The sequence below is a fragment of the Zerene cesonia genome, chromosome 5, assembly GCF_012273895.1.
Source record: "Zerene cesonia ecotype Mississippi chromosome 5, Zerene_cesonia_1.1, whole genome shotgun sequence".
Taxonomy (NCBI): domain Eukaryota; kingdom Metazoa; phylum Arthropoda; class Insecta; order Lepidoptera; family Pieridae; genus Zerene; species Zerene cesonia.
In genome coordinates, this window is record NC_052106.1 from 2,535,287 (window position 1) to 2,556,224 (window position 20,938).

The 20,938-nt window shown below is 33.8% G+C and overlaps 1 protein-coding gene across 1 annotated transcript; it reads right to left on the reverse strand.

Annotated features, from left to right (window-relative positions):
- Positions 1 to 522: 522 nt before the first annotated feature.
- On the reverse strand, positions 523 to 20,698 carry LOC119840305 (6-phosphofructo-2-kinase/fructose-2,6-bisphosphatase-like). The gene is made up of 9 exons (XM_038366857.1): positions 20,194 to 20,698; positions 16,580 to 16,923; positions 11,058 to 11,192; positions 9,005 to 9,165; positions 7,027 to 7,416; positions 5,810 to 6,031; positions 3,167 to 3,401; positions 2,626 to 2,753; positions 523 to 1,572 (listed from the first exon to the last, which is right to left on the reverse strand). The coding sequence occupies exons 2-9, from the start codon at positions 16,911 to 16,913 to the stop codon at positions 1,465 to 1,467; spliced, it is 1,713 nt and encodes a 570-aa protein (XP_038222785.1). The 5' UTR covers positions 16,914 to 16,923; positions 20,194 to 20,698; the 3' UTR covers positions 523 to 1,464.
- Positions 20,699 to 20,938: the final 240 nt, after the last annotated feature.

A 20,938-nucleotide genomic window follows, 5' to 3' on the forward strand; every position in this document is an offset into this window, starting at 1 on the left:
CTACACTAATAGGCACTATGGGAGAATTTGTATTTTTGTTTGTTTGTTTGTAAAAACTCAAAAACTGCTGGACGGATTTTAAAAAATTCATTCACCATTAGAAAGCTGCATCAAAGCTGAGTGACATAGGCTATATATGTACCACGGGTGAACTGCTAGATTTGTATAACGGTGATTTGGTGTGGTATCTTTTTTGCATTTTTTTTTCTTCACACTTTAATACAAGTAAATAAAAAGAAAAGGACAGCAACTTATAACCACATAGTACATATCAAAGTCGCTTTCTCTGTCCCTATGTTCCTATGTATGCTTAAATCTTTAAAACTACACAACGGATGGGGGTTCTTTAATAAATATTCAAGAGGAAGGAAGTTTAATAGATGTTATTATATGTATAATAACATCTATTAAACTTTTACGAATTAACGCGTGCGAAGCCGTGGGCAAGAGGTAGTTAAATATAAACTTTGATTCAGATTTTTCACGAATCTCAATATCACTTACACTAAAATAAAACAATCATTTCATCATACTATTTTATTATAAAAATTAAACGTACATTCTATTGTAAGAAATAATTGCCAGTAATTGACCATCCGGCATCCAATATAAACGTAGTACTATTTCACAATAGTTCTAACGACTGTTGAGAGCTATAACTTTAGGAGTAAACTTAACATTACGTAAACATAAAACTCCATCGTCATAAACTTCTAATCCATCTAAAACTCCATTAAACATACATTTCGCGAGAACATACATTGCTGATAAGATCCCGGCAGTTATCAGAAATGCGAAAAATCGCTTACTAATTACAATGTAATTGACATCTTACGTGATGCTACTTAACGTCTGACTACATACTAAATGAATTAAATAATAATAAATGAACGCTGCATAGTCTGTAAACTTACGCAATTTATGAAAAAATTCAAAGAAATTATTACTAACATATGCGATCGGGTGATTAGTGATGACGTAACTAATACTTAATAATACATTATTCTATTTATATAGATTCGTATCTCGCCACTCCCCTACGATATGATAATTCACACACGATACTTTATTACTATTTCAATTACGTGAATACATCGAAAAATAAAAAATGATAACTTAACCAATAAAAAATCGACTTAAAACCAAACAAAATAAGTGCTAATTTACCTTAAAATAGACACAGACCACAGACTGGCATAAAACAGAAACCCAAAAAAAAAAACATGAAATGTCAAATGATTCATCAGTCTTTAAACGTAGCTTCACTTGAAATCAATCACATAGTTTATGACATAGAAACGATACCATGAACGCTCGACGTTCATGGATCGACTATGACGTCATCGCACATGGCCTTTCACAACCACGGGCCGAGCCCGGCGGGCGCGTCGCACTTAGAGGCGGGCCTCGAATAAATGCTGGAGCGGTATCACATCGCGGGCGGAGCCGCGCGCTGGACGAGGCCTAAAGCTGCGCCTCCGCCGGGTTCTGCCATAGGTTGGACGGCAGGGTGTCGTAGTGAGACGGTACCGTCAGCAGCGCGTCCGCTGAAGTCCTGTTTATCGAGCAGTTCTGGAAATAACAAACGATCCAATTCAATATTTTACATAAAAATGGACTATTCTATGAGGACTATTCTTATAAGATTATGCATCAATGTTTCTTCACTACATAGTGTAAAGCAAAGGCGCTTCCCGCGTCTGTTCCCATGTATGTATGCTTAGATCTTTAAAACTACAGGAAGTGATTCAAGAGGATAGTTTATGTGTACAATAACATCTATTAAACTACTCCGAATTTAACGCATGCATTATGAAAAACAATAAGCATTGCAATGTTCGAGTTCATTTCATAATGTATTAAAATTAAATTTACTAAAATATGTTTTAACACATTGCTCTTAACAAAAAGGAGTTGTAGTTATATTGAACATTGTTATTTTTATTTTTTTTTTTTGACGTGACAACGTCTTAAATAAGGTTGCGGCTCGGAGGCACTCATGAAAAAGTGTAACGCCCGGTAACGTTACGATGAGTCACCGAACTATGATCGGTCCGCCGCGCGCGCATCACACACACAGAGAATTAGGCGCATTGAATCGGCGCGTGCTTGTGTCTCTGTCTCTGTCTTTTTAGTAAACAAAATATATTTTCTATAGTTAAAATTTGTGCAATTCTTATTTTCATTAAATTCCTTGTTCCTATTGTGCAATTTAATAATATTCATATCAATAAATATTCTACCGAGAAAAAGACGTTGTCACGTAAAATCTTCGCCCGTAAAACCGACTTTACAGGCAACCATTTTTTTATTTATTTATTCACACCAATTTATTAGATTAATATTAATGTTTGCAAATTTGATATCGCTGCGTCTGAGAAGATAAAACGAACAAACAAACTCGCATGTGTCGCTAGCCAGTAATTTTATTACAACTTTTGTCTTTACGATTACCCATTATTATCTACATTATAGTCTATTAATAATTATGTCAATATCACGACTAAGCATTAAAAAAAAACAAGTTATATAATAAATTAGTTCTAGACGTATTGTGATAGCTTTATTTATGTTTAACCACATCTATGTTAATATGAAGTGTAAATATTTTGCAAGTAATTTTACCTTGGGCTGTTTGCGGTGCGTGTCCACACATTCTATTGGGAGCTTGATCATTTCCACTTTGTATTTGTATCCGTATGAAGACAGCTTCACGATTGTGTGAAGTGGCACATTCATGTAGGGCAGCTCGTCTGAAAGCGAACATTCTATATATAGCAGAAGTTTCTAGCGCTTCTGAGAACGATATATGTAGGTCGTGTAACATAGATGATGATTGATAGACCGCGGGAGTGATTGTTCATTATAATGAACTTGCATGTCAGTATTTCCTTGAAGTACACGGAAGACATCTCTTAAACATAATCTATAATAATGGTCAAATAATCATTGCTCTAAACACATTCCAAGTTATATTAAATACAGTCCAAATAATTCTAAATTCTTTTAAATAAAATTTGAGTACATTCCTTGAGTCAATAAACTTACAAAATAAATAATAAAATAAAGTCAATAAACGAAAATTTTAAAGAGAAGAAATAATTGATTTAATGATGACCTAATAACAATATTTTCCACGACTAACTTCATTAAAACCGATGCTTACCAAGTTTAGCATCAAGGAAGTAACCAAGCATACAGCGCAACACCGCCTGATGTCCGACCACCACGACGTTGTCTTCATCCTCCAAAGCAGAAAGTACTGGACGCAAGCGAGTCATGATGTCGATGTAGGATTCCCCCCACGGGTATCTGTATCGCAGCTTGTCCTGGTCTCGCCAAGCGAACTCTTGCGGGAAACGCTCTTGCATCTCCTCGTAGGTGAGCCCTTCGCAAATGCCCTGGAGAATGAAGGACCAATTACTATTTTGCACTGCTAAAGATGAATAGACGACAGTGTAAGCCTAGCTGAGGTGGTGTAAATGACAAATTTTGACTGTTTTCGAAAGCGAAAATTCCAAGTGTAAAATAAAAGCCATATTGTTTATTATTTGAGGATAATATTTGTAATATCGTATCTACAGCTTTATTTAATTTATGTCGTTGTAAGTCAATCGTTTCATAGATATTTTTAAAATCTTATCGTTATCGTTAAAATACACGCACCTATTTAACTTTCTAGCACATTCGATACTTGGAATAAAAGTAATGCTGTAAATAATTTTCGATCAACAACGCATAATTTCTTTTCAAGGTCTATCTGAGTTGTCATCGCTTAAATGTTACTAACGATTTATACCTAGAAATCTTGTAAGCTCGCCAATTGGCGTAGTAATGGAGTCTCATTCAAAGATTGAATAGTTTATACTCATATCCAATTGTTTTATCGCATAGCCATATCGTAAATTATCTTAGCGAGAAATGGTAATAGGAAAATTGGATTGGAAAACTATTATCGTCCTGCGATTTTTCCGCGACGCAAATGATGTTTATTTCCTGCTAATTCAAGCGTAAATAAGAAACACACATTGGGAAAAATAACACACGTTATTCTGAATTACGTCTTTTGTATTGGCCGAGTGTATGATATTAATTCTGATGTTATATATGGACTTGTTAAGTTAAATAAACATACGTTATAATATTTACTACTTGCTGCGACCTACTGTTTCGACCTCGTAAGAGAGATTTTCCTTTGAAACTCAATGTTCCTATGGGAATATCGCGTCAAAAGTAATCTAAGTTATTCCTCTATAGCTATCTGTCAGTGAAAGTCCCGTGCCAGAATCGGTCCAGCCGTTCCAAAGATTAGCCGGAACGAAGAGACAGACAAAATTGTAAAAATTGTCATTTTGATGTATTAGTGTCTATAGACTCGAATGTGACTCGATATAAAAGACGCAAAACGTTTTGTTGAATTGAGCGACAAATAATGAATATATCGTGTGCATAGACATGACATGACAAAACGATGTGGAATAAAAGCTTTGATAAAAGCATATGTCGCATTTGACCCCACTTAGTGTGGAAGGACATGGATGATATTTATAAAACACTATCAGCATTTTAGTTTCTTCACGTCGGCTATTATATGCTATTTATTTGCCACTTAACTTTTATCTGGTTGTGTTTAATGCACGATTAAGCGATTATGAAAGTATTACCTATGGCTAGTTCGTCCTTAATATTTATTATATTTGTTTGACGACTAATTGTGGCCAATTATAGGGCGTTTTAAACAAGATAATGTGCTAGTTTTACAAGAGGCATCTGTATGTTTATACGTTGGTATCATGTATATATCCGACTAATTTCGACTCGATCTTGAGCCACACGAACAGATTTAATTCAAACTTTGTACGCTTCCACTGATAACACAATAATTTTACGAGTTTATTTAATTTTATATAATCCTTACGTTTATTCTGATTATGAGCTACTGAGACAAATTTGTTGGTTCTATCAATAAATGTGGTTATTTTTTTAATAAGTATTTTATTAACTATTTTAAAACTATACAAACATAGGAGGCTCCATTCTCTTGCATCTTGATTCAGACGGACATGTGGAAAAGTAAATACTCGCAAAAAAAAAAAAGTCCAAAAAAAGAAAAGAAAAAATGTTTAAATAAACTGCGAGCTTTAGTAAACTAACAAGGTCGTTCTACACGGCCAAATCATACAATTTGCCTGCAACATGTACATTTGATATCTTCGGATGAATGCACTTGCAAACACGTGTTAGTTACCGTATCCTACGACTGCATTCTGCACTATTATCTTAAGATAATAATATCTCTTCAAAACAAACAATACTTATCCTACAGAGTATAGGTAATCTAATCATTAGGTTTCCTATACAATTACAATTTATTTCAAACTTGAAAACAATACCTAGATAAAAATAGCATTAAATTATTTATAAAAAGTTCAATTGATATCGTTAGTTATTAATTATTGATGTTTATTAATTGGAAATTGAAGTAAATAAATTGCTATCAATGACGACTGATACCTAATTTTGAATCAATGACTATACAACTTATTAAAAAATAATTTAAGATTATGTCATCTATTAAATAAACACTTTTTTGTTATCTGCCCATATTGATTTGTGATAAATATGATAACATAAGGAAACCTTTAAGTAGAAAATATAATAGGTATTAAAATTCGATTGTGCGGAGGCAAATTACAATTTTTTCATTTTAAACTACACTCATTATCGTGTATTATAAATCTGTAGATTGGTCACAGATTATAAATCTGTAGACCAATAATGATTCAAAGATTCCAAATTTAAATCTTACCGCGTCCAATTCATTCAGCGCTCTGACAGCTCGTTTTGGCGCCATAATTTCGGCGGCGGTCTGCTTAGTGCGCCGCAGTTCCGAAGTCCACACCGCCATCGGCTCATGGCCGGCTATGGCGTTTATGTATTCGGCCAAAGCGTGCGCGTAGCGTTGCCCGCGTGGGGACAAGTTCGCGTCACCGCCGATACGGCCGAGCACGTTGTATTCGCTTTCACCGTGCTGGTGAAAAGAAAATAACATCAATAGCAGCCCACGTTTGTCCTCTCTTGTCGTTTCAGGCCATAATCAAATCGGTTTAAGCATAGCTAAATTGCAATTTTTCAGCCAACGCATGAATGTATGCAAGGCAAAAATAAAAACCAGTGTCCGCTGTGATCTGTATCGGACAAATTTTACGACCTATTTAAAAGTCAATAGTCTGTATAAAATTTTGAAGGTGCTTTAGGATATTTCCAATTATTTAGTGGTAGATGTTAGTGTTATATTATATATGGTTATGCTTAGACAGAATTTTGAAGTTGCATTTTAAAAATTATGAATACTTTAGATATAGGAAATAATAGTATAAAAGGAATAGTAACGCGCAGATTGGTTGATGATAATCAATTTAAGAGAAAATATACATAAAATATTAATTAAAACCAACTTTCGGTCTATGCATTATACAACATTGACACGGATCTTTATAATCTACGACACAAAGATAATGGAATTAAAAGCAATATTGTATCATTAATTCATCATTAATTTTAATTTGGAAAGAAATGGCCCGTGACCGAAATTAGATAAAAACAATGTAGGTAATTAGGATTTCTATCCTTCTATAGTATGATAGTAAATCCAGGTCGACTATGATAATTTCAATGATTATAAAAATTTAAAAGCGCTCAATAAATATAATTAGATATAAAATAATTAATTATAAAGATAAGTATTTTGAACTCTGAGACGAGACAATACATATCTCAATACGGATAAAATGTAAGATTCCCGCATCACGTTGTCGCTTCACCAGCCACGTGGACACTATCAAATCTAAAATAAGCATCGCAAATCCTTTCAGACGGTTGTTTTCGTATTATGAACATTAATACGCAAAACGGTATAAATATCTTGTTTATAGATAAACTATTGATTGAGGCGGATCTTGGAAAACATGTTTGTAATTATCGTTATTAGTATTGACGCAAATTAATTACATAAATTCTGCTTACCCGAGTGAAGAATATGGTCTGTGGTAATGCGCGCATCCCGGACAGATAGCCAAGAATGCCAGACTCCTTCTGTCCGACGACTTTATGCGCAGTGACGGTCTCTCCCATGTTTTCAACCCTAACAAAGCTAATATTTTCCACGGTCGCATCTATGGGCTCATATTGTCTCATGTAATGTTCCAATTTCTTCCGCAGGTCATCGACCGCTTCCTCCTCGCTCATGGTCTTGTAATCAGCTGAGTAATGCAGTATCTCAATAATGTTTCTCTCGAGCAACTCCTGGTCTTCGCACACGCACTCGATGAACAAAATACGGAAGCCCATTTCCGTGAGGCAGTACTCGTTCAGCTCCCGGCGTTGCTCCCTCGTTATATTGGTGCCGTCGAAAATCTGTAAAGAAAAGCTATTTCAAACACAAGATGACACACCTCCATAACAAATATGAGTAGTATATAATGTTTTCTTGAGTGTTAATATTTAATTTATTTATAAAAAAATCATACAGAGAGGAATGATAATGAAATACCATGAAAAATCTTCTCTTATTCAAATTGGATCCTTTATTTGCTTTAAATATATTAATGTTGACATTTTTACGCCTCCATTATATTTATTATCCGACTACAGTCAATGATATGAATGATATCTAACGTTTCAAATACTTTTGTATCAACATTTTTCCACTCGATTTTTTTCCAAAGCGGTCTATCGAAATGCTCATTTCTATTTACAAACAGGCTGCAGGCTATTTATGACGAATACTGAGAAATCATTAAGAGCAAACAATAAACATGAAAGTTTATCATTCGTGTAATTCTAATACAAATAAATGCAGAGCATCATGTGTTCTATTTCAAGAGAATTTATTGTTGGCACTGTTCGCATCAGCTACAACGCATATTATATTTAGACCGTCATTTAAGGACACTTTATGTATGGTGAATATGTTTGCTCCCATTCTAAATAACGATTGATACAACGATACGTCTAACTGGAAAGATTTTATTATAAAATATTATACTACAAATCTGTTTTTATTTATTTATTTATATTAATTTATTTATATAATTTATTTATTTTAATCTGAAGATAAAATTCAATGAGCAGGCACGTTAAATATGAATGGTTTCATAAGTGGGGTTAGGCTATCCCGTCATCATACCTTTTAAATATTAGAGAATTGTTTTCCTCAAGTATATTTTCATACTGTTCAAGAACTATACCAAATAGGTACCAATTTTAGAATCGTTATTAAAAAGAACCACCGCAGATCACCTACTTATTAATATTGGAGCGTCTGCGTTCAATACTTGCTAGCTAAAGAATTAATTTATCCCCCAATAATTCACGCCGATGACATCACAAATAATATAAAAACAAAGCGTAATATATCTGATAAACTTGCTTTTATCAAGGGTCAAACATTATGTAGTTCTAAGGAATGATTAAATCGATTATCAAGTTAATACATACATAACACGTTATAATATTTTTAGATGCATATTATTTACACAAAGACTTGTCACCGCCGGCCGTAGCTCGCATTGAGTAGCGCCGAAACTTCTAATGATCTTTGTTCGAGTAATGCATTTGATTTTTGTTTTTAATTAATAATATTTTCGACATTTTTAACATTTATTCCTTATAGTTAAGCGAGTTCAATATCGTTATTTTTTTTGCTATTTACCACAAGATCTTATTCAATCAAACGACTATCGTTAAGGTTGTGGGAGGCCAGGTAAGGCGCCTAGAGAAACCACTCTATCTGCACTACTTGGCTCTACTTGTATCTCTATACTTAAACTATAAAGCTGTAAGGATTTTTAAGCTGTTTATTTAATCGAGTTTAATCTCATTAACAACTGATTGAAATACAAAAAAAATATTTATATATCGAAAAGTCCATTTATTGAACTAAGCTATAAAAACAAAATACAAATTGTGTGCGATAGTCAATATTAATATAATTTTCACTTACAGCAACACTATTCCCATCCTTCAACCACAACACAGCGTCTTGAACCGCCTCACGCGCGCTCTGGCGGCGGATCGCGGAACCTTGCTGGTTGTCGGCGCGGAATATGTCGTGCGTGCCGTACAGGGCCATGTGTCGACGGCGGTATTCGCTGCAGTCGAACACTATGGCAGAATATCATAGTTTAAAATTCGAATCCCGCCTCATGATATAGTTTTTTAAACTTGGCCTTCACGAAATATTGAAACCTAATTGACCTAATATAGGCATAAAATAATCTGTTCAATAGAAATCTGTTTCTCGCTCATATACGTAAGAGAGACTCAAAAACTCTCACATTGTTTTATAGTCTGTCAAAAGTAACAAGTAAACTTGACCTGCCTACTTGTATTAAATGTGTGATAAGATACCAATAGATAATATTTAAACATATCTAAATAATACTAATATTAACGTATAACATATATAAATTTGTCTTTTAATGAGACCATCTTTTTTTTGTTTATTGATGATTGATAGCAGCTGCTATCCCTACCTTTTATAAAACCCTGAACTAAAGAGCTATTTAAAAATCTAATAACAAACATCAATTATGCATCAAACTGTTCCTATTTGATATATATGATACATTTAATTAACATGTTTTGAAGGAACTGTAATCATTCTATAAATTAAATGTTTAAGTATTCTATATTAATTAATATCCGTCAGTACAAAAAGATGTAATTAAAAATTGATTACACTAAATTTTAAAATGCAAATGTCAATATGCATATAAAATGCCTTTAAACGTTAATTTCCTTCGAATATTAAGCAATTATTGCTGAATAATTTTGTTTCAATATATTACGCGTTTGCAAACGGAATAGGCAATGAGGTACTAGGTATACAAGTAAATGTATTTTATAACCTGAATAACATAAATAGTGAGTGAGATACCTTCAACGAGGTCAAGGCGGTTGATTTAGTATCATATGCCTTTCCAACTAAATGTAGCGATAAACTAATTTTGCTTTTACAATCCTATTAATATTATAAATGCGAAAGTTTGTATGGATGTATGGATGTTTGTTACTCTTTCACGTAAAAACCATTGAACCAATTGCCATGAAATTTCGTACGTAGACAGTTGGATAACTGGAATAACATATAGGCAACTTTTTATCCCGATATTCTTACGGGATACGGACTTACGCGGGTGAAACCGCGGGGCGCAGCTAGTTTAATTATATCTATTAGCAGCAAATAATGTACATGTTTTTTATAATTTTAAAAGTCATGTATGTACTTGTATATTATTTAGAATTAATAACAACGTCATATAAACTTTATATAGAAAATATTTCATACCGCATTTATAATATAATATAAAATCATCTGTATATATATAAAATTCTCGTGTCAATGTTCGTTCCCATATTTATCCGGACCAACTTTCATCTAATGTTATGTGCATATCGGATAGGTCAGAGAATCGGCCAGCATCTATTTTTCATACCCCTAAATGATAAGTGTAAGGCAAAACAGCGTGAGTCGAAAAATAGATACTAAATTCTTATATTATAAAATCTACTGTATCTATTATCACATATATTACAAATAATATGAATAGAAATACAAATATGTATGATAAACCAATTTTAGAACAATAGATTTTATGTGTTCGTAAAATATTTTATTAGTAATTTATGTTATGTTTCTTACAATAGAATGATAAAAGTAATTTTATCTGTTATTGCCTCACGCTTACAATACGTAATGGCAATAAAAATTTATAACAAGGAAATCATAATATAGTACTATAATTGTTGTTAATTTATGTGTTTTGCTTTATTTTTCTTTGGCTGGTATTTTTAACAAACTTCAAAAAAGAAGGAGGGTATCAATTCGACTGTATCTTTAATGTTTGTTACCTCCAACTTTTATTGATTGAACCGATTTTTATGATTAGTTGGTGCCCCCTGTTGCCCCATTAAGATGGTCTAGTTTTAATAAATTATTTTCACAGATTACACAAACAGCACAATCTAGGTCATACAAGCTCATTCCAGCTCACCTTTAGTACTCTCTCCATTCCAGTTGAGATGCCGTGACAGGCGATGCGCCAGCTGGCTTTTGCCACGGGCCGGCAGCCCCACCAACGCGATCAATAGCGGTGCGAATTGGCTTACACGTCTTGTACGAAGCGACACTATAATAAAAAAGTGTACCCATATTAAACACAGATATATACCAAAAAAATCTAATCATAATCTACCGAAAAATATAACGTTATTTCGTATCAGCGTGTTACAATTTTTCGATGTACAATCGAGATTACAATCTTCTATTGTATTCTTATATTTTCCACAATACTTCATTTGAAATTATTTACAACCTCAAAATAATCTATAGCGAAACATCTGGATTGCTATGATTGAGAACAGACATCAAGATTCAAGATACGACATTATCAAGATTCAAGATCAACGGATATATGAGCTTGAGTCGATGGTCGTTCGGAACGCGATATGGGCCGTAAATATTATCAGCAGAGTCCACTATTCAGAAAGTCGTAGGTGTAATAACAATGTGAAAGACCTACATTTTACCAAAATATATAAAATATAATCACCATCATTACAAAATCTTGAATATGCGTTTTTTAAAATAAGAATTTACGTTTTATCAAATTGTTTCATATGTTACAACCTTACTTAACCTTGTCTGGGTCAAATGATAATAAAAACATTTTGACTGGTTTTTGAATCAAGATTTTCTTAATAATGATCACAGGGTAATCACGTATACAGAGAATGACACGCGCCAAATTAGGTAACATGTCTGATAAAAATAATTAATTTTAGTTTAAGCTGAAATTATCAAATTACCAACCAAGTCCATTAGGTATAAATCACGACAATGATAATAATATGAAGTAAATCTGATCATTATATATTCTCATGAATTTAATTTAACAATAAATGTCAATACATATGAATTCAACTAGTGCATAAATTGTAACGCATTAGTACCGCATGCCTACCTAACAGACGTAAGATATTACGTTGAAGAAAAGTAACTGTTGTGATTCGTCACATTTCCTCGTTTATTTCAAACCATAGCTCAAGTGCCACGTTGATAACAATAATTTTTATTTTGGTCGCGTAAATTTGCGCGTGGCAACGGCCGACGCGGTCAGCAACAAAAATACGAAAACAAGAAATTGAGCAATCTAGCCATCGACCAATGAAAACAGTTTATAGAGCCGCGCCTTCTCTTGTTTGTTTTTATATCGTAGGCTTACGTCATGGACATTAATGGATAAAATTTTAAAAATATAATCCTACATCCGTGTGGCAACGATCATATATTAATTTGCCACAATTTGGTGCTATGGTATGAATTCTATTTATTTTCCACGAAAAAAAATTGGAAACAGTGGATATTAGATTAATAAATTACAATTATTAATATTATATAATATTGGAGGCCTGTGTCCCAGCAGTGGGTTGGTGGTGGGTAGGTGGGTATGGGCTGATGATGAATTGTAACTACACAAAACCGTTCCTCAAGAAAAAGCCGTGGCGGTGCTTTTAAAGTCCCTGCTATATCATTATGAAAAATTTTAAAGGATACTTCAAAAATTTAAGATATGGAAGCTCCACTCTACTTATGACTCTACCAAAGTCTCTCAAACTCTTATTCTCAAAAAGAGAGTTTCCCTGTACGTTATTCAATTCGATTATATAATATCCTGCACTGAACACGACATAAAAATATCCATACGTAGACACCGCAATCAATAGAAACGTGCACGGTGAACGTACGCTTGCCAATACCGAGTGGACTTTGGACCCACGCGAGTCAAGGAAACTGTTGATCTACTAGCCAACGCACTTTGGTACATGCATCTGATATAGGTGAAGGAGATTTATTTTGAAGTCACATGTATAATAGATTGTTTTGGTTATGCAAGTTATTAGAAACGTTTAATTGAAAGCGTTATCCAAGGCGATGGATGCGTTATTCAATTTTTTTAAGAATGAGACTAGGTATTTTATACTCGTCCCTAAAGATTCCTTTGAATACGTGGAATTGTTGTGGATAAAAACAATAAGTGATAACAAAGTGACTGAGCAATTTATTTTTACTATCAGTAAATAGTATGAGTAATTTTTTATTTAATTTATAATAATAAATAATAGTATTTATTATTTTTAATCGTCTTAAAATGAAGATAAGATAATCCCTTTAAAAATTATTCTAATTATCAAATTCAAAGCTATATTAATAAACTGGCTTTAAAGTCTAAATGCTTTGAATTATTATCTGCCTACGAATAATTGAAAAAAAAAAAACAATGAATTGTAATTATAGTATTTTTAACGGGCGACACTGCTAATTACTGCGCTGACATAATATTATAATATGAGCGCTAATAATGATTGCTCCGACCAATGATTGACGTCAAAGTTCATGCTAAGTGCTCGTGCATAAAACATTGCATTACCGGGTCATCTTACGTTTTACAGTTCCAATACTAGAAACATAAACATTCAACGAGACAAACAACGTTTTATAACGTAATGTGAAATTTTCCAAATACAAATCTATCATACAGTTACAACGAGAATAATTAATGAGTTGGTGACGTTTTTCGCAAATACAATCAAGTGCATCTATGCGTTGAAGGATTTTTAATTCATTTCAATTTCCCATCGCGTTTCAACAGTTCAAAAATAATTAATATAGGAAGTAAAGTTTTTGTGTCATCTTGTTTTTTCGATTAAATACTTTTTAATCAGAACCGGAAAATGCACACACACACCACACACACATCCTGATACTGCCTTCGTACTCCTGTACATTATGTACTCTTCATGGGAATCATTATATTTACAACATAATATTTATTCGTAACAACAAACACTCGACCTAGAACTTTATATTTATACAATTGCAGACCTTTGTCAATCAGTTTGTGAAGAGAAGCATGTGACAGAGACGTCGTTAATTTGTTGAAATGAACTAATTGACTCATGTAATGCGACTAAAATTAAAAGCAGGTTTTAGTGGTCACATTCGCAAGAATAGGCGAACCCAAAAGTGTATGATGATATATGCAAATGTTTATGCATAGTTTTCGTTGCATGTATGTACCTAAACATTCATACAATTTGCCCGTGAGTGAGTGACCCAGGTAAGATGTTATTAAAATAATTTTATCATAACTATTAATCTACATATATACAATTAATTAGCTACAAAGCCCAATATATCGACAGGAAATGATATGATCAATTATCATGTACTGTAGTTAATAACAAAAGAAAACGAAAACATCATGCGATACAATAATTTATCGTTTTGAATATTTTAAAAAACATATTGTTAGTCCAAAGCTTTTCTGATAGGAGGCATAGCAATACAGGCTTGATAAAACAGATAAAGTACAGGGGGCATAACAACAAAATAAATTATGAAAACATAAAAGTATTATCACTATTGTTATTATAATTAGGCGATAATAAATTGTTGAACTTATTCACCAACTGTGTGGCAAATTTTCCAAGTGCTACAGATATGAAAAATAAAAAGAAATATTTATAGAAATGACGCTTTGAAAACCGTAGTGAAAGAATTTAACTGGTATAATATTTATTTTTCTTTTAACAAGTGATAAGCCTTTACAAATATTTTCACTTATTCTCTATGTTAATATTGATTAACATGCACCTGTCTAAGGACAATAAGCACCGAGTTATCAGATCTGTTGCCGGCCTTGGAACAGTGGGCGTGGTCTGACGTCATTTGACGTGGTCGTTGATCACATTGTTTCGTGTTAGTCTGTACAGATGAACTTGTTCATAAAACCTAATTGATGTGCCACTTGATATATTGCGTCCAGTTAAGCTAATAATAGCCTTAAAATTATTGCGGCGATAATATTGTGTACTGCTATCAGGTTTTACTGTTAAATTGTATTTCCTATTTTACTTTGCGCTTTTATTTTATGAGTAAAATTGGTGGATGTAAGGATTTTTTAAAGGCAACTACTGAATATATAAATTTGTACATCTGTCCTGCGTTTTGTATGATCTGGAACATTCCTGCTTAATTTCAATATGTAATAAGTGTGTGTTGAGGAAAATGAGTATGTGAGTAAAATTCTTGAACGTCACTTAAATGTTGTGAATAGCTACTCGATTGTAATCGTGATTCAGCAAAATAATCCCTCTTTTTTTATTAAATATGTGGCCATTACAAGAGCAAATTTGGTTAACGCTACCTCAAAAAACTTTTTATTTATATACATATGATCTGCTTTCTGCGAACAGAGTCGCCTTCGCGATGAACTTATTGAGGTTATTAAAGTTAAAGATAAGCCCGGAAAATGAAAGTCAGATGGGCTATAATGTATCATAAATTTTCCGCGTGATAGACTGACGCATTGAAGTTTTCTCAGACCTCTACCAACGATGCGACGGTCTGACTTTGGCCGATTGCCATGTCGAATGTTGCACGTTCCTTAATACGGTACTCATTTATATCTATATTATTATGGTCTAAGTTTGGTAAATACATTGTTTTACAGAATTAACAAATATTACTTCTTTTATGACGTCTTTAAATTCGATGAATTTTGAGTATTACCTAAATATAATTATACAAAATAGTTTAAGTTTTAAGCCCTATTGCTTGATATGATATTTTAGGTCTTGAGCACAATAGGACAGCATAATATTCGCACTTCTAAGTTGTTCACCAATCGCAAAATACCATAAATCCACTCAATTGTTATGATTCGTGTTTATCATAACAGCTCATTCAGGTACCTTTTCGAGCAATTGGTTTCAGATTTGTTTATAAAGAATGTTCTAATTATAGTAACAAAAAATGTTCAAGTTCATTCATTTCCTTTGTATAAGTAAATGCTACGTGTTCCGTATTGCATTGTGAATATTTTGGACAAGTAACATAGGATATTTAAATACATATAAATGTTTGAAATATAGAAATTGAATTTCTTCCTGGTATTTTACAATTTCTGGGACGAAGCCAAGACAATTTTGAACTGGGGAGTTTTGCTTAATCTCTCAACAGGAAAAATGGTGCTCGTATAATTGCGTCCAGGCAAAACAATTGGTATATTTATTTGACATAAAAGAATGAAATTTCCGTTGTATGATGGGTAATCATTGATCGAGGATCCGCTAATACTGGCCATAATCTTAATAACTGGTGTATAAATACATTCAATAAATTTATTTTCATTGACAATGACCTCTCAGACGCAAGGTAGGCAACTTGCAAGAACTCAACGGAAGCAAAAACTGTGAGGTCCTATCAGAATTTATATAAATTTATAATATGATACAATAAGGCTTCGGTGTTTAAGTGTCTAAGATAAGGGACGACTTTGTGTATTGTGCATACAAATTTTCAGCCGCACCTGGAATATTCATACATTCTTAAACGCTTTTTTTAGTATTATATCAACATCGAAGGTTTACATGATTTCACTGAAATGGTTAACAACTAGGTGCGACGATCTATCGATGTTAGATCTGTCAACTGATATGGTCTTGAGCTTACCATTGGCAAGAGCGCCATGAAGTGCTTTCTCCTTGTCCTCCATCATAGCGTGAGCAGTGCTAGCTCCTGGTGCCATCACTATCTTTCTCAAGGAAGGTCTCCGCACTAGTGCGACAATATGCTTCACTCGGTGATTCTGTGGTTTCCGACGACGCGTGCGCACTCTATGGAGGCCTCCAGGCGACTGGCCGCCGACACTGGCGCTTATCACGGATCGACCCTTATCACCGCCACGGCAGTGATTGCCGACTAACCATATAATAGCGGAGTAGACTTTGCAATATATGAGCCAAAAATACAAATACCAGTCCCCTCTGATGCTCAATATCGCCATTAACAGCGATCTGGAACAAAACAAAAATATATTAAATAACTTAAATAAAATAGTGCGAATCGGACTCGCGACACTACGGGTTCCGCCCTTAGTGTCGCGAGTCCGCTACAAAGCGAGTACAAATAAGCTAAAGAACAACTGCAATAAAAAAATTGTCACCCGTCCTATTTACGCCCGTACCAACCGCAAATAAATATCTGAAAATTACTACTGTCCTACTATTACAGTTCATGAAATAAAGCCTGGTGCCAGTCGGACCGCCAGACAGATGTGCGTAGTTGTAGTAATAGGGTCCCGTTTGGGAACGGAACCAATGAATTAAAATTGGTCAATTAAATTTAAGTAAGTATAGCAAATTACATCTATTAAAGATGATATTTAATAACATTCTAATATTTTAACTTTGTTATATGGACTGTGGTTGTGTTTAATATAAACAACCAGGCGATTGTCCTTTTGAATCAGCTGAACAAGGGATATTTTTAGCTCAACACAATGGAGCCTAATATTTTTGTCCTCTTATTATATACTCGGAGTGTAATTGAATTCACATCGTTTTCGATCATCATGTTATATTTTAATACAATCTATAAGTTGGAGAACATTCTACGCGTTTTATACGACTCGTTCGTAGGTGTTATTATTCAATTAGTAAAGAAATTGTCCTTTTCGTGTCCTACTACTATTACTATACTAGGCAATATGTTAGCGTTAGTAAAGTACCCTAGGCTATATATATTATAGGAGGGAAACACAATATTCCCATAGGAGGATCCATTGTGATGCGCATTTATATTACTCCGTATTTCGATAGGTGGCGCTATATTAAAAATGTGACATGTATGACAAATGTTAATTTTCTTTGCCAACCTCAGTGAAAACACGGGCACTTATCGTATTTTTTATTATAAACTTTATTTGCAAGTATTTTATACAAATAAATTAAGATATTTCATATTTCAAAATTGTGATCGCAATTATTCGTGGTGATTTACCATTGTGTATATGAGCATTGATGCAGATTTATTTTGATTGATTGCAGAATATGTCAAAGAATCGGACGAATTTATAACTATGTCTCTTTTTCCTAAATGATTTGTCGAAAGAAAAAATAAAACAAATAGTTAAATTTTATGCTCGCCATGTGTATGTTAGCCACGATGTCATATTTACCACCAAATTTCCATTTCATTGACGCTCAATAACACTGCAAATGACTTTGGTTCACGAAGGATGGGCTCTACCTGTTTTAGACCCAAATATATAATTCTCGGAAAACATCCTTACCAGACAATGATGCCTTACTGAGTATTTATTAACTTACGTAAAAAATGAACGGCTGCAATTGCAAGAAAACATTCATTCAACTTCATGTATCCCGCCAATTTTCGTCAATTGTTTATTTTAGAAAAAGCTTTTTCACTTTTGAAGACTTATCCGATGACATTATATATCGTGTACTATTGTATACTTACAGCCATTTTTATTTACCCTAAAATCCCAATCATTGGAATTGAATATGTTAATTCTTAATAGAAAGCTGATCAGAAAAAGACTTGATTGTTAAATTACACAATATTTATGTTATTATTATCTACCCAAAAAATCATTCAATCTTAATTAGTAAAATTACTCGGCACGGCAGTGGGTGTAGCTTTATCGTGAGTACCGTCCAATTAGTCTCGAATTTAGTTCAAGAAAGTTGAAAGAGCAAGAAATTATTGAAGAAAAGTTCCTTTTTCGAATCCACCGCCTAAATTAAGCTCAGTCACGTCTTGAAACGTCGATTCTTAAATGGCAGACAAGTTTCACAAGTTTATTTTATTGAAAAGTGTGTCGTACACTGTACGTACGTACGCTGGCTCGTTTTAATACATTGTTTCACAACAAACAATGCGGATATAGAGATATGTAAGTAGATACACGTTTATAGAAAACTAATAAATGCTAGCGAGTAAGCGATTCGAAATTTCTGTTTCAAATAAAGACAATTGTATTATCCATTAAAAATGACGATGAATATCGAATTTGACGTTCATATGTTTTGGTGATCCAATAACGAGTCTTTTATTAATTATATTGCAAGCTAGCAATCCGCCCACGACTTCGCCCGAGTAGACAAAGGGAAAGATAGATATTTTCGGGGTTTCACCACATATTTCTATTTCCCGTGAGATTTCCGGTATAAAAAACTAAACTATATCATTTCTCTAGTCACATACTGTCTTTGTACCACCCAAATCGTTTTAGTGGTAAAGGCGTGAAAGAAAAACAGCCAGTCAGAGGTCCTTTCACATTTATAATAAATTAGACAAATGGACATTGGATAATTTTTATCCTGGAAGTGGGACTTCCAGGGAATCCAAAATACGCGGAGAAAATCCGAGACTATATTTTCCTTTGCCTATGTGTACGTGGGCGAAGCCGAGGGCGGAACGCTAGCTATATTTTCAATGCAAAAGAAGCGATATTTAAAGGTTACAAAAAGAGACTGACTAATTTAAGCGTAAACTAATTTATTACCTATCCGAAACTCGCCTGCATAAAAATAGACATTATATTTAAATTGCAAAACAGTTGACAATCGTCGTTGGAAGATTCGCCTCGAAGTTTCTTGCACAGCACTGTATGTGGTGATAATTTTATATAGATAAATGGCTCAGTATTGGTTGTATATATTTTATTTATCTCATTGTAAATTGTACACCAGAGCCGATAACCCCAAATAGCCAAGAACTCGGAGCTGTAGCTTTCTATCCATCATTGCTTTTTGTTCTGACCTCGTATTGAAAACCGGTTGTAAGTGGATAAACAATATTATTACAGGATATTTAAATGTATTATTTCGTAACTTTGATGCCGTTGAATTAGTGTTATTGGCGCTCGGCTTGGGGTAAAATTAGATAAGGCGACTCCAATGGAAATGTCAGATATACCTGTATACTGTATAATGATTATATATACAAAGCAGCAGGTGCTCTACTGTTATTTTCCAGTGGACATTTTATGTTGAGCTTATTATTTGTTACTTTTCCGACCCCTTCTAAAATGATGTTGTAATTTATTGTTTATGTTGAACTATTAGCCATTATTTATGCAGTAATTAGTTGACATAATTTGAAAATTATGAGTTGGTATCTTAATTGCGAGTGGTTACGACGCGGTGGTATCATAGAATGTTAATGGGGACAGTAATTATAATTATTCGCATGTTTGTAATTTTTTATCTTAAATTATTTAAGAATAGATATCGTAAATCAAATTATAAATGATTACTTACTAGTGGCAGCAACTAAAGGGCTCCTTCGCAGTAATGGTCAGAAGATGTGTGCCGTATAAAATGAACCAAATCGTGGCGCATAGCAGTGCGCCCGTGTATAGCTATGAACGTTTCAATACACATTCGCAATAAGTCCAAACAGACGTAAAAATCCAACTTGTTAACTAATATTCGCCCCCAACATCTCACTGGGAATATAACACAGTAGTTATACAGTTTTGTGCCGTCCTCAATACCGCTCCAAAGAAACGACGATATTGAATTGCCACACGCCGTTATTTCACTCCAGACCGTATTTTGCTCATTTTAAAGAATAATAACGGATATTTCAATAATAATGCACTCACTGCCAGCTAAGTCAAAGCAGAATAGTTCTGATTGTAGGGTAATAACAACAAATCAACGCGCTTGAAGCTTGCTTAGTGCTTGTACTTGCAACTTGGCGAAGCAAAATATTGAAGTGAGCGGGCGAGCGAACGTACCGAATAAACGCACTAACTGGCGTCGACCGAAGTCGATGGGTGGTCGGACAACTTCGGGTCGCGCCAACAGCATTGAGAATAGAACACCGCACACTATATTCATCCCTGTCACACTCGAGGAGCTTACAAAACAAACAAATAAATCGACGACGTAAACAAACATGTGGGATCCTTTCACTAAAGCCGATGCCCGTCATAACAATGATACTATACCTACCTACCTACCTACCTAGGTATACAAATGCAGATTGTGCTTTGTGCAT